The sequence below is a fragment of the Urocitellus parryii genome, chromosome 3, assembly GCF_045843805.1.
Source record: "Urocitellus parryii isolate mUroPar1 chromosome 3, mUroPar1.hap1, whole genome shotgun sequence".
Lineage (NCBI taxonomy): Eukaryota > Metazoa > Chordata > Mammalia > Rodentia > Sciuridae > Urocitellus > Urocitellus parryii.
In genome coordinates this window covers 136,746,000-136,759,021 of record NC_135533.1, presented here as the reverse complement: position 1 = coordinate 136,759,021, position 13,022 = coordinate 136,746,000, and the positions used below count along the sequence as shown (strand labels likewise).

Below are 13,022 nucleotides of genomic sequence, written 5' to 3'. Positions count from 1 at the left end.
TGTTGGTGCCACAAAATATAATTCTAAAATTCTTTGCTCTTTACATTTGAATTACCAGAAGGAACAATTTCTTTCATCCTGAGAATACAAACTTTTCGTGGATACCTGATTCTTTTGTTCCTGTTTCTGTTGTGCAAGAAATTCTTCTCTCTCTTTTTCAACTCGAAGTTGCCTTGCTATTTTAAGCATCCGTTGATGATTCTGAACTGTCTCCACCTACAGTAAGGGAATAAGTAGTACATGTTACTGTCAGGTTTGAGAAATAAATTAGCATGTCACGTGACACAGACATCCACTTATCATTTCCTTTTGGTAAACAGTACTCCCTAGAGATGACAGCAAAGCTCTAGACTCCAGGTCCTTAAAAGTTTTGGGCTACTGCCTACGGAGATTCCCTTTCCCTCAATGTCATTTGAGTTCATCCTCAGATGTACAACCATGCCTGGCTTAATCTTTATTTGCATTCCTAAATCTTTGCCAGTCCTTGGGACTTCGGGCCAAATTCTACAGTGCTAATTCTTTCCTTACCCTTTTCTTCAAACGTTCAACTCTCTTAATGAGCTGATCCTTTTCTTCTTCCATTGCACTAATATCCTAAAAAGTAGTAAAGAGGACATTAAAAACTTAGAAATGAGATAAGATTTTTATACAATTATGCATCTACCATTTTCATCATTTAGAACCAGAGCAGTAAGGAACAAAAATTCTCTTTTGGACAAAGGGTATTTCTATTTTTCCCTCGGGTTCTTTATGAAGGGTAATTTTTTTGGCAACTTGGTTTTCATCTAGAAAAGCAACTAAACCAGGTTAAAACGCAGCAAGGTGAAGCTGCCAACTGACACATCTGTGTTCTGATTCCAAATATGGGCACATGATTTTTTAAAGATCCTCTATAATGGAAAGTGTGCAGGTCTAAATACATGAACAACAGCTGCTGACATCCCATCTGCTCTGTTAAATGCCAAACCATGTATTCTGCCAATTTTCCATCAAAATTATTTTTAAGGCTATGGTGATTTTAAGACATAAATTATATCTGTTTTTGCCAACTAACCAATTCTCTCCCTAAAAATAAATCACCTCTCTCTGATTATTAAACTTTTTAAAATATTACATTAAAAATCCAAAATTAAAGAGAAAGAAATGTGGGAATGGACAATACATTCCAAATAAGAATAAAATCAAGATAATTAAAAATAAGTAAGTAATAAATAAATTACCTTCCTCTTAACCAGTTCCATAATATTTTGCAGTGAAAACAAAAATCCTTCCTAAACCTGAAAAAACTAATACAATAATACCAAAGGTAAAATATACATATTAGTCAGTATTGGCAAAATTTGAGAAAATGGGCACTCTCACTCACTACTGGTGGCAGTTATTATATTATTATTATTTTTATTATTACTAAAAAATAATATAAGATAAAATAAATGTGTATCCCTTCTAGCTCAATAATGCTAAATCTGGGGAATCTATCCTAATAAAATATTCATGAAAAGCCATAGAGTTTTTTTTCACAGACTTTTAAAAAAGGATTCTTACTAACTATATCTAAAATTTGAAACAAATCTAAATGTCTGAGATTAAATAAACTACACTATATAATGAAAATTATTAAATATTATGTAGAAGAATGTTTAATGGCATGAGAAAAAGTCATGATATGACATTACTTGAAAGAAGTAAATTATAAATTGTATGTATGTACAGTATAATATCAAGGAAAAGATTTAAATATATTTATCAAAATGTCAACAGTGGTTATCTCTAGAACATGGGATTATGAGTGAATTATTTTCTATTTCTATTTCTTATTTAATCACATTTTCTAAACTTACTACAAAGAATATATTCAAGAATACTTTGGTAATAATGAGTGAAATTAAAATATATAAACTCCAGGTTCTTTTAACATTTTGGTTTATTCATAGGACATAATGAAGAAAAGGAGAGGAATATCAATCACTCTTCCATGCTATTTTAAGTATGTACTTATTGGTCTTTTCTCCCTTACTACATCTGAGTTCATCTTCATTCCTAATATTCAATAAACTCCTATTGAGAACCTACCCTGTGCCAAGCACTGTGATAGAGACTAGGAATATAGGGGCAAATAAGATATACAGTACTTACCATCATAGCCCTTAAAAATATATTTATCAAAGACAGATAATTGGAAGACAGATATTAAAGTAATTAATAAGTGTAATGAGTGCTACAAAAAAAATAATAGAGGTAACTAATCTATTTAATGAATTAGAGAAGGCTTCCCTGAGGAAGCAACTTCTAATGTGTCTGAATGAGAATATAAAAATGGCATTGATAACTCAGGAATTCTAAAAGCACAAAATCCATACAAGTCAGTATGGGAATAGTTTGGGGAAAGAACTTAAAATGCTTGGTGAAAATATAAAAATATTTTCTAGGGAACATTAATAATATGCATCAAAAGTTGTCAAATTTTTCATATGATTTAATAAACAATTCCATTTCTAGAATTTATTCTAAGGAAATAATCATAGACATGCCAAAAACATTATGTGGAAGATAATCATAGCATTATCCATAAGAGCAAAAATTGAAAACAAAAAACTAAAAATAGTTAAGTTACCCACATTTGGGAATATAGGTTGATCATGAAAAATCATTTTTTTAAGAAAAATAACAAAGGGACTGTATCCACAATGTAATAATTAAAAGGCAAGATATAAATAAGTATGTATCATGTGATCCCCAATACATACAAGATGATTTTTTTCCTTTTTTTGTTTTTCTGTATATTTTCTACCACATAAAGACTCAACAATCTTTTAAAACCCCTTCTAGTGATTTACCAGTACATAGAAATTGCTGTAAATTTACCTGACCATTTGCTGTCATTAGTCTCCTTAAAATCTTAAAACTCATACTGAATTAACCACAAATGAAAATGCAAACTCCAATATTATCCAAATCCAAAAAAAATTATGTTTTTTTTCCTTTACCTTTCTGATTTCTGCTGTAGAAAATCCAGATGTTTTCAGCTGCTCACATTCTTTATGCAAAGTTTTAAAGGCTTCCATCAACTCTTCATACTAAAAGAAGAATGTCATTAAATCATAAATTCTATAATAGGATTACTTTTTTACTTTTTTTTTTTATGGTGCCAGAGACTGAACCTAGGGGCACTCAACCACTGAGCAACATCCCTTTTCTTTCTTTCTTTTTAAATTTAGAAACGGGATATAAGTTGCTTATGGCCTCATTTAGTTGCTGAGGCTGGCTTTGAACTCAAACCTCCTGCCTCAGCCTTCCAAACTGCTGGGATTATAGGCATTACACCAAGCCAGTGGGGATTTCTTAATCAAGCATTTAAACTTGTAGTGATTATTAAACCATTGTAAACAACATTAAAAACACATTCTCCAACATTTATATAGGACACAGAAAAGTACATTTGTACAATGTGGCCAATAAATACCTCTCTGGCTTCATCTCTGGTTACTTTCCCACCTCACAGTTTATTCTCTAACTATGATAATCTTTTTTCAGCCCCCAGAACATTTCATGATCTTATTTCCAGCTTACACACCCTCTCGCTCTGAGAAACTCTATGTCCTCATCCCTAAGTTGAATAACTCTGATTCATCCTGCAGGTCTCAGCATAAATATCGTAATTCTCAGAACAGCCTTCTTTAGCCCTGTACCTATCCTATCAGAGTAGATAGCATATAAAGTTATAACAGACAAATTACTTGTTTGTCTTCTTCCATTAGACAGTGAGAATCAGGAAGACAAGAATCCATTGTGTACACCTTTGTACTCCTGGGACTTACCACAGTGCATAATTCATACAGGTGTTTAATAAATAGTCAAAATGAAAAAAATCACAACTTTATCCAATTTTTTTTGAACAATAATACTTTGGGGCCAGGTGTGGTGGCACATGCCTATAATTCCAGCTATTCAAGAGGCTGAGGTAGGAGGATGGCAAGTTCAAGCCAGGATTGGCAACTTAGCAAGACAGTCTCAAAAATAAAAAAGGCTGGGAATATAGCTCAGTGATAGAGCACCTGTGGGGTCAATCACCAGTAGCACAAAGAAAGAAAGAAAAAAAAAAGAATAGGACTTTGGAGGGTCCAGTGTGCAATCAGTGGTAGAGCACTTTGCCTAGAATGTACAAGATCCTGGGTTGAAATCCCCAAAACCAAAAAAGAAAAAAAAAAAAAAAGAATAGTAGTGAATAGTAGTTTTTAAATAATTTCCTGGACAATGTCAGAAAATTAATAATATTTTTCTTGACAGTTTATATCCTATATATCTACAAATTATTTGTTCTAAAACTCTTCATTCAGAAAAAAAGTATGCATTTTTTAGTCTTTCCTAAATGACCAGTTAAATGTATAAATTATTTTATATATAAACAAACATGTCCTCATTGCCATTCTTTCATTAATTAGCTGAGCAAATTTAGTAAAAACTATGAATAAAATTCCTCTAAGGAAATTAGTTCTTATCGAATTTATTAATGGGGGAATGGAAGGGAGAAGAAAATATTTCATATTTATACTTCTCTTTTTCCTCTATATTACATGGAATCTTCAAAAAGTAGAGAAGGGGTGGTGTCTCATTCTGCTGAGCATCTACTATGACATCTGACATTATCTGCATAACTATTGTCTTAAGAGATCAATACTGACTCTATTTTGAGTGACTACCATGTCTACCCAAAAAAATGAAACATGGATGAAAAAGAAAAACACTCAGTTTATTGTTTTGATTAAATCCAAATGTTGAGCAACATATACAAGCCACTACACAGAATCCTGGGGGAAAACAAAGATGGATAATACATGATACCTGTCTCACGGGACCTCATAATCTACTGGGACAGACAGGCTGCCAAACTACTCATAACAAACTAGCACAAGTCAGTCCAAATGAGTGCTTTGCTATAAAAGTTAAAAGTTCAAAACACTAAATGGAGACCTTTTTTTTTTAATCAAACTCCTTTTGATTAAAAGACTGGTTTCTTTCTGCAGTCTTTGACCAGCAATGTGCTCTGGGTTCTCAGGACCAGGAACCAGACTAGCCAGAATCCTCAGTAATCAACAGCTTTAAGAGCATAGGCCAGAACCCAGTGTTACTACAAAACTCTGAGAAAAATGCACTGAAACTTCAAACTCCCAGCCTATCCTTACATCTTTTGAGGCTGCAGTGTGGCTTCTTTACCTACTTCCTTGCAGGGGCTCAGCAGTTCCAAATAGCCTAGGATAAGGTCGATTTATACCATTTATCCTGATGCAATCATTATGATAGCCTGTTTCTATCAAATTTGGATGACAAAATGTATAGTTACCTTACTGATGAACAAAGCTCTCTGCACTTTCAAGCCCAGGATCCTGTCTACTTACAACTACTAAGTAATACTGTGTAGACATGGCAGATTCTGAAATCTTAATTTCAGGGTTTTTACTTCCTATCCATATACTCCTTTTATTACTAAAAAGGTATTTGTGTACAAAAGACATTATTTTAAGATGTGACTGCATCTGACTTTAGCTGATATTGTTCTACCTTTGTGCCACCTGGAAATACAGAGACAACAATTAAAGAGAAATTAACGTGTATTTGAATATGCACATCTTGAAATCCATTACAGATAGTTTCAAAATACCATTCATGTAATACATACCTGTTTATTGGTGTCAGCCACAGTTTCATCCTGAAGAAACTCATTTGGTACCTCAAGTTTTATTAAAAAACGAGCTAAATATGCTCTTTTCTTCAGTTCACTAGTTCTCTGGAGAAGCCAGTGGAGCACTGGGTAAATTACAGGTTTACTTCCAATCACTAAACCCTGACGGAAGGTACTCCTAAGAAAGATGCACACACAAATGCTTATCAGTGAAACTGGAAGAGTCAGTTTTTGCTCAAAATCTGATTTACAACATCCTGGTTGTTTTCTACAACTACTTTAAAAAGATAAACCCAAGGCAATTCTAAAGTTAATCTTATATTCAGAAATTTGAGCCCCCAATATATCACCAAAGTATCCAAGGAAGTTGTGTTGAAACTATTCATAGGCATAGTCAGACTTCATTGACTGGGCAGTGTTTGTTTTCTATCTAGGATGACAGATAATGATAAAATGGTATAATGGATTTACCTGACTTTTTTTTTTTTTTTAAGAGAGAGAATCTTTTTTTTTTTTTGGTAGATGGACACAACACAATGCCTTTATTTTTATGTGGTGCTGAGAATCGAACGGGTCTGCCCGTGCTAGGGGAGTGCTCTACCGCTGAGCCACAATCCCAGCCTCTACCTGACGTTTTTTGGTTAGAGCAAAGAACTGACCCACTTAAGACTTTTGCATGACAAAGTGGTATTAGAAGGTTTAAGACTATTTTAAAATTCAGTGACATCCTTGGGCCATTGAATCAGGGAGATCAAGTATTATTTAAAATAACTGATTGTGACACCTGAAAGTCAGACGTTAAAGCATGATTTTAAGAAAGCAATATATAATTGGGTACAGTGGTGCCCATCTATAATCCCAATGACTCTGAAAGCTGAAGCAGGAGAATCACAAGTTCAAGACCAGTCCTGGCAACTTAGTGATAGCCTGTCTCAAAATTTAAAAAGTAAATGAATAAAAAGGGCTGGGAGCAATGAAAGAAGCAATATGTAAGGCTGGACACAGTGGCACATGCCAGTAATCCCAGCTGTAAGTTCAGGGTCAGCCTGGTCAAGGGAGCAAGACCCTGTCTCAAGATAAAATAAAAAGGGATGAGGGTCTGGGGTTGTTGTAGCTCAGTGGTAGAACACTTGCCTAGCAAATGTGAAGCACTAGGTTCAATTTTCAGTACCACATAAAAATAAATAAATAATAAAGGTATTGTGTCCATCTATAACTAAAAATATTTAAAAAAAAAAAAAAAGGGATAGGGATGTAGCTCAGTGGCAGAGAGCTTGCCTGGCATGTGTGAGGCCCTTGATTCAATCCCCAGCACCACTAAAAAAGAAAAGAAAAGCAATACTTGAGCAGATTCTTACATGTCTGTGGCATTTCCCGGAGGTTTGTATTTAAGGATACCAAGAAGGCTCAACATTCGTTTGGCTGTCTGCTCTGGCATCTCCTCTCTGATATCAACAACTTGCTAACAAATAAAGAAATTAAAAAATATGTCATTGTTACACATTTAACAAAGAACAATATTTAAACTTGCTGACAAAATTGTTTTGCTAGAGTATAACAGGCACACTGGTCTCTTCACAAAACAGTATGGGAGCCCCCAGATTCAAATGAAAGCACACACAGTCAGATCAGGATCCATATTAGGAACATTAAGCTTAAAAAAAAAAAAAGTCTCCAGTGGAAAAGACCAGTGTATGAGAGACATGAGCTAACTTGCAATACAATAAAACCTTTTGTAAAAGTGTTTTCATTCCAGGGCCAAATCTATTTATGTCTAGAACAGAGAAACAATTTCTAAATAAGGTACAAGTAAATCATTTAAAATTTGAGTTGGTAGAGAAACCTTAAAGATCATTTATTATTACTTTATAGGCATGGAAAATAAGACCCAGAGAGGTTAAGTAATTTGTCCAAGACTCACAGCTATTTAGTGGCAGAAACTGACTGTCTTGCCAACCTTTCCATTATAGAGAAAGAGAAAACTCTTACCTTTGGGTCAATCTCAGCCAGAACATCATTGAGAACTTGTAAAAGTTGCATAGGTTCCAGGGAATCAAATGTGATTAAATTATAGTTCTTCTTAAAAGGCTCCTTATTGAGATTGTCCACAATGAATTTGATTTGATCACTCATAATTGTGTCTTATAACATTAAACAAAAGAGTAAAAAATAGAGGAAACAATGTCTCAATATTGTTAGCAAAAGTTCTGGGGGAAAATCAGAATTAAGTTCATACAAAGTAGACATAAAAGGTATAATTCTGCAGGGCATGTAAAACACTATAAATTCAGGGCTATTTTGTTGAAAGAAATTGGAGTATGAAGGCTTTATTTAAAAAGCTGCAGTATATACTATTTTTAACATCAAATGTTTTGGCATATGCCTCAGATATGATAATAATCACCAGAATTAACATGGACAAATGACTAATATATCCTACCTACATTCATCTCCTACACAGCTGTACAACTTCCATTGAGGGGTTAGCATTTGGTTACAGACATTCTTCTAATTATTATTTTTTTATTATTAGCAGTTCACATTTTTAAAATAGGGAGATTTTTACATTGAAGTCTCGATGTCCAATTTCTCTTGAAAATCAGATCTGACTTGCCTGGGCCCACATTCATGCTTAGCTCTGACCAACTGAAGCTGAGTGAGGGCTACATGCTGTAGCCTCAGCATGCACTCTTTAGTGTCAGTATCCACCAAGCACTCTTCACCGGTTTCTGTTATCAGTTTAGCCTGGTAGGCATCAACTCTGCCACCCTGAGTAATTCAAGCCTTCATTTTCTTTTGCTTTCAATGAGGAAAGTCACTAGTCTCCCCTTCTTTCCATTACAAATCATTTGTAGGCTTCTCACATACAAAATAAAAGTCCAACTTCTTGGTCTTCAAGACTTGTAAAACCAAGCTCTACTTAACTTTTCCAACTTCTTTTCCAAATTGTTAACTTTCACCCTTTCAAACTTCAGCCCCTTGAAATAGTCATTGCTCCTTATATAGTTTTTCTACTTCTCTATCTTCAGTTAATGTATTCTTTACCTAGAATGCTCCCCCCTTTTCCCCAAATCCTGGGGTGCAAATCTCAACCATCTTTCAAGCACTGCCCATGAAATTCAAGTTCAACTTTCTCAAGTTATCTTAGATTCTGCAGCAGAACAAACAGTGCCTGTTGCCAAGCAGACCACACTTCCCGGGCACTTCACTCTCTGGGTAACCTTTTATCTTGTACTAGTTTCTATGTATACATTTTTCCTTTCTGCAAAACTGTAAATTCCATGAGGGTGGTGTTTCTGTCCAATTCCTCTTGTGAACACTCGCTGTATCTAAAACTGACTTCCTTCCACTAGACTGAATGAATTTGTTCACAGGCCTAAGGTCAGGAAAAAAAAAATGGAAGACTAAGTCTAAAATAAATCAGGCTAGTGGAAAAATGATCACAACTTTGCAAAAAATTGAATATTTGATTTCTTAATTGCTGAAACAACTTTACCAAGGTAAGTTGCTTTAACTTAGCAATTACAAAATGAACTGCTAAAAAGAACAAGTTACTTCAGTGCTCCTTATAAGTCAAAACCATGAAATGGAAAGATGCCATTTTACTCAAGACATAAGCACGTTGTTCTGAAATGGATTTAATTGGGGGTGTGGAGCTGGATCTTCAAAATACATCAAAAGGTAAAGTTAAAACTAAAAATTAGAGTAATAACAATAAGTCAAAAGAGGACAGATAGGACCTATGTGTGGCTAATAAATTTGAGATTTCCTTTAAGCTATAAAAGGGAAAAAAAGGGAGTGTGTGAGATATATATATATATATATATATATATATATATATATATATATCTACATTGGAGGCTCACTTTTTCCACGGTTCAAAGTACATTAAGTAAAATTCCACGTCGAAATCTTCACGCGGGCATAATTTTTAATGACTTGAAAATTATCGACATGGCTAGTCTTTGTTTCCTCTTTCAACAACCAAATAAATACTCTGGGTAAACGAGCCAGACGTTCCCGGGTTTCCCCCACCCTCGTCGCCCACCCGCTCGCTCGCGGGGGGCAAAGGCGCAGCATCCAGGCAGACAGCCTGAGCCCGGCGGGCTCTGCGCTCCAAAATGAGCAAACGCAATTACTGCGGCTCCTCCAAGCCGAGCGGCCGCGCGGTTCACGAGTGTCACCCACGCGGGCACCGAGGGCCTTGCGGAGAATGAAAACCAGGGCGTGCGTCTCATCGGGCGCAGCGCCCGCCCGGACCGACCCGGTTGACCCGCCGCCTGGTGGAGCCCCAGAAACAGCGTCCCCGGCGCCGCGGGCAGCGGAGAGGGGACCGAGAACCCGCGCCCGGCCAGGCCCTGCGCGGGGCTGCCGAGGGCGCCCCCGAGATCCGCAGCGGCCTGCATCCCCGCGAGGCCCAGCGGGGCCCGACCCGCGACGGCGGACTGAACCGCGGCGACCCCCGGCGGGCGAGGGGCGGCGCCGGGCCCGGAAGGGAGCGGGAGTTCTCTCCCGTTTCAGGGTTCGGGGGAGCTTCCGACCGCGAGTTGGCGAGGTTACCTCAAATTCTCCTCACGAAACCACTTCCCCACCCCCCTAAGAGGCACCCGGGCTCCAGCGAGTTCCTAGAGACAAGCTCCTTGGCAACGGTTGCTAGGCCGTGACGGACGTCACGTCCGGCGGCTGGGGCGGGGGAGGCGCGCGCTGGGGGCGGGGCTCGGGCGGGAAAGGATGGACAAGTGTCCGGCCCACGTGCAAAGTGGGTTCGCCGCGTTTGAGCCACTGCAGGGAAGAGAGGGCGTTTGGGGCGCTTAGCCCAGTTAGAAATCCTGCAGTAACCTTCCCGAACGTCCTGCAGTGCGCAGTTTATAAAGTGCTCTGATAAGATTAACTCATGCTGAATGCCTGTGCTATTTCATTCATTCACTCATTCATTCATTCATTCATCAAACCTGGGTGATGCCTTCTTTGAAGCAGGGCTGGTGGGGTGACGATTTGGATTTGAAGCATTTGGTCCCAGCTTCAAATTTAGGTTTTTGACATAAGCGTTTCCAAAGTAGGTTATTCATAGGAACAACCATAGAGAGTCTGGCAGGATTAAAACAAAACACATTCATCATGGAGATTTCAGCCTGTGTCACATTATTAGGCCACATTGCCTATATGGGAATTTGATTTTTTTTTTTTAATCCAGTAACTTCTTTAATGAGAGCCTGAAAAGAAAAGGCAAGAATAAATGGCTTACCGTTTCCTTTGACCTCTGAGAGGCTTCCTTTGGGCACATGCAGAAACAGAGTAGTTCTTGCAGTCTTGGTGGTTCACATCCTGTGCCATATGCAGGGAGATCTTTATACCAAGATCATTGATGAGGTTTGTAAGTCTAATGAAAGTCTTCTATAGGGTCTACAAGATATACTAAAATAGACCCCAAAACTGCATTGGCTGTTTTAGGGGAGATTTAGTTAGTGAATAGTATTTTGAACTTATCCCTATTAGACTGGAGACCTCTGTGCTTTGTGATGCCCATTGGCAATTAAAGAGAAGGGGAAAAAATGAAATTCCTCCTACCCTGAAAACTGTATTTCCTGCTCAAATATCTTAAGAGAAACCAATAGTAGATTTAGCATCAGACTTACAATAACCAAAACTAAAAAAATATATGTGCATTGGGCATCTTCTTAACATGTCCTGCTCTGTGCTGGTTGCTGGGAATGCAAGGGAGTTTAGGATTCCCCTGGCTCTTGCCTTCATGAAGTCGACGGTCTGGTGCAGGAAAATAAATGATTAGATGGGCTACAACTTAGAAAATGCTGTAACAAAAGGAGCCAGAGATGACAAAGCCCCCACTGAAGGACCTCATATTTATTTGGGGAGGTAAGGTCAAAGGGACAGTACCATTGGGAAAACTTCCGTCAGACACAGCTGTTTAAGTTCATTAAAAAATGTCCAGACAGAATAAGGGAGAGTTTTTCAGGTAGAGGGAACAGAACATTCCAGGACTGGTCCCATTGCTGGCTGCTTTCTGAGTATTGAGGATTTATCAAAGGAAGATATCCTGCAGGGTGCTTAGAGAAAAACTGAAACTGTTCCCAGCTCACAGATGCTCATGACCAATTAGGGGAGGCAGCAGTGAAATCCTTGAAAATTTAATTGAAATAATCCTGGGAAAAAGAATACCAAATTTGTACAAGGGATTACTAATTAACTGATGATGTTGAGTATGTTAGGAGACACTCCTGGCTTCCTGGGTTTGAATCCTGGGTCTGCCATTGTATTGGCCTTGGGAAATTTCCTAACCACTCTTGAGTTTTCCCATCTGTAAACTGTGACTAAAATAATGCTTTCCTCAATAGGGGCCATGTCAAGACTGAGTTGATACAGGTAAACACTGAAGCCATTTTTTAATTTTTTGCTTTTCTTTTTTAAAAAATGAGGTGGTTAGATTCGCTCCTTCTATAAGGTCTACAAGATATAGGCTATAGAAAAAATAGCTTATCCAGCAGTTTTTAGTCATCCTCCACTTGTCTACAATCCTATGTAAATTTTTAGTAAGCAATGGAATCCACTCTTTGCACTCAAACTTGAATGGATTATATGCTCAATAGGGTTTCTCTGGGACACAGGGAAGAATGTGAGGGTGTTCAGCATGCTTCCTGGGATCCTATGTTGAAAAATTTTTATTCCAATTTGAAGCAAAAAAGAGAAAGAGAGAGAACTGCACACACTGGGGTCCCTGCCTATCTATAGGGACCAGATATAAGTCAAAGAAAGATTTACTATCACCTGTGATTCATTTAAGATGAAACCTCGAGTGAATTCACTGGGTAGGGGGAGTCTTCTCAGCTACAATTCCATGAAAAGGGGACATTGCTGACTGCATCTCAAGTTCAGCCACCCAAGTGAAGATTCTTCCTTTAAGTGCTACGTTGTCATCTGTGTAAGCCCCCAGTGATGCCTTTTGGCTGAACTGTATCTGACATTTTTAAATAGATGCAGGGAAATTCTAGACAAGTGACAGCTGTTCTGAAAGCTTCCCTTTCCACTCCACTCGCTCTCTTCTTTTAACCAGTTTTATTGAGATACACAATTTGCCCAGAATATAAATTCAGTGGTTTCTTGAAGCGTGTGCACAAAGGTGTGCAAACGTTGCCCCTGTCCAATCCCAGAAGATGTTTATTACTCTAGACAGAAACTCTGTACACTCCCACCATCACCCCGCGGTGTGCAATGGAAAAACTCCCCCTCTCCAGCCCCCAGCAACTACTAATTTATTTTCTGCCTCTACAGATTTGCCTCTTCTGGACATTTCATATAAATGCAATCATAAAACATGTAGCCTTTT

At 37.7% G+C, this 13,022-nt stretch overlaps 1 protein-coding gene across 3 annotated transcripts in view; it reads right to left on the bottom strand.

Moving 5' to 3' along the window:
- Ift81 (intraflagellar transport 81) overlaps positions 1–10,329 on the bottom strand; it is a 71,714-nt gene extending 61,385 nt beyond the window's left edge. For all 3 annotated transcript variants that reach the window (XM_026386042.2, XM_026386044.2, XM_026386043.2), the window contains exons 1-7: positions 10,241–10,329; positions 7,670–7,821; positions 7,039–7,142; positions 5,678–5,858; positions 2,988–3,077; positions 529–594; positions 106–216 (exon numbers count right to left, since the gene is read on the bottom strand). In XM_026386042.2, the coding sequence (XP_026241827.2) occupies positions 106–216; positions 529–594; positions 2,988–3,077; positions 5,678–5,858; positions 7,039–7,142; positions 7,670–7,813 (696 nt within the window). In that variant the 5' untranslated portion in view covers positions 7,814–7,821; positions 10,241–10,329. The remainder of the gene's footprint in view (positions 1–105; positions 217–528; positions 595–2,987; positions 3,078–5,677; positions 5,859–7,038; positions 7,143–7,669; positions 7,822–10,240) is intronic.
- Positions 10,330–13,022: the final 2,693 nt, after the last annotated feature.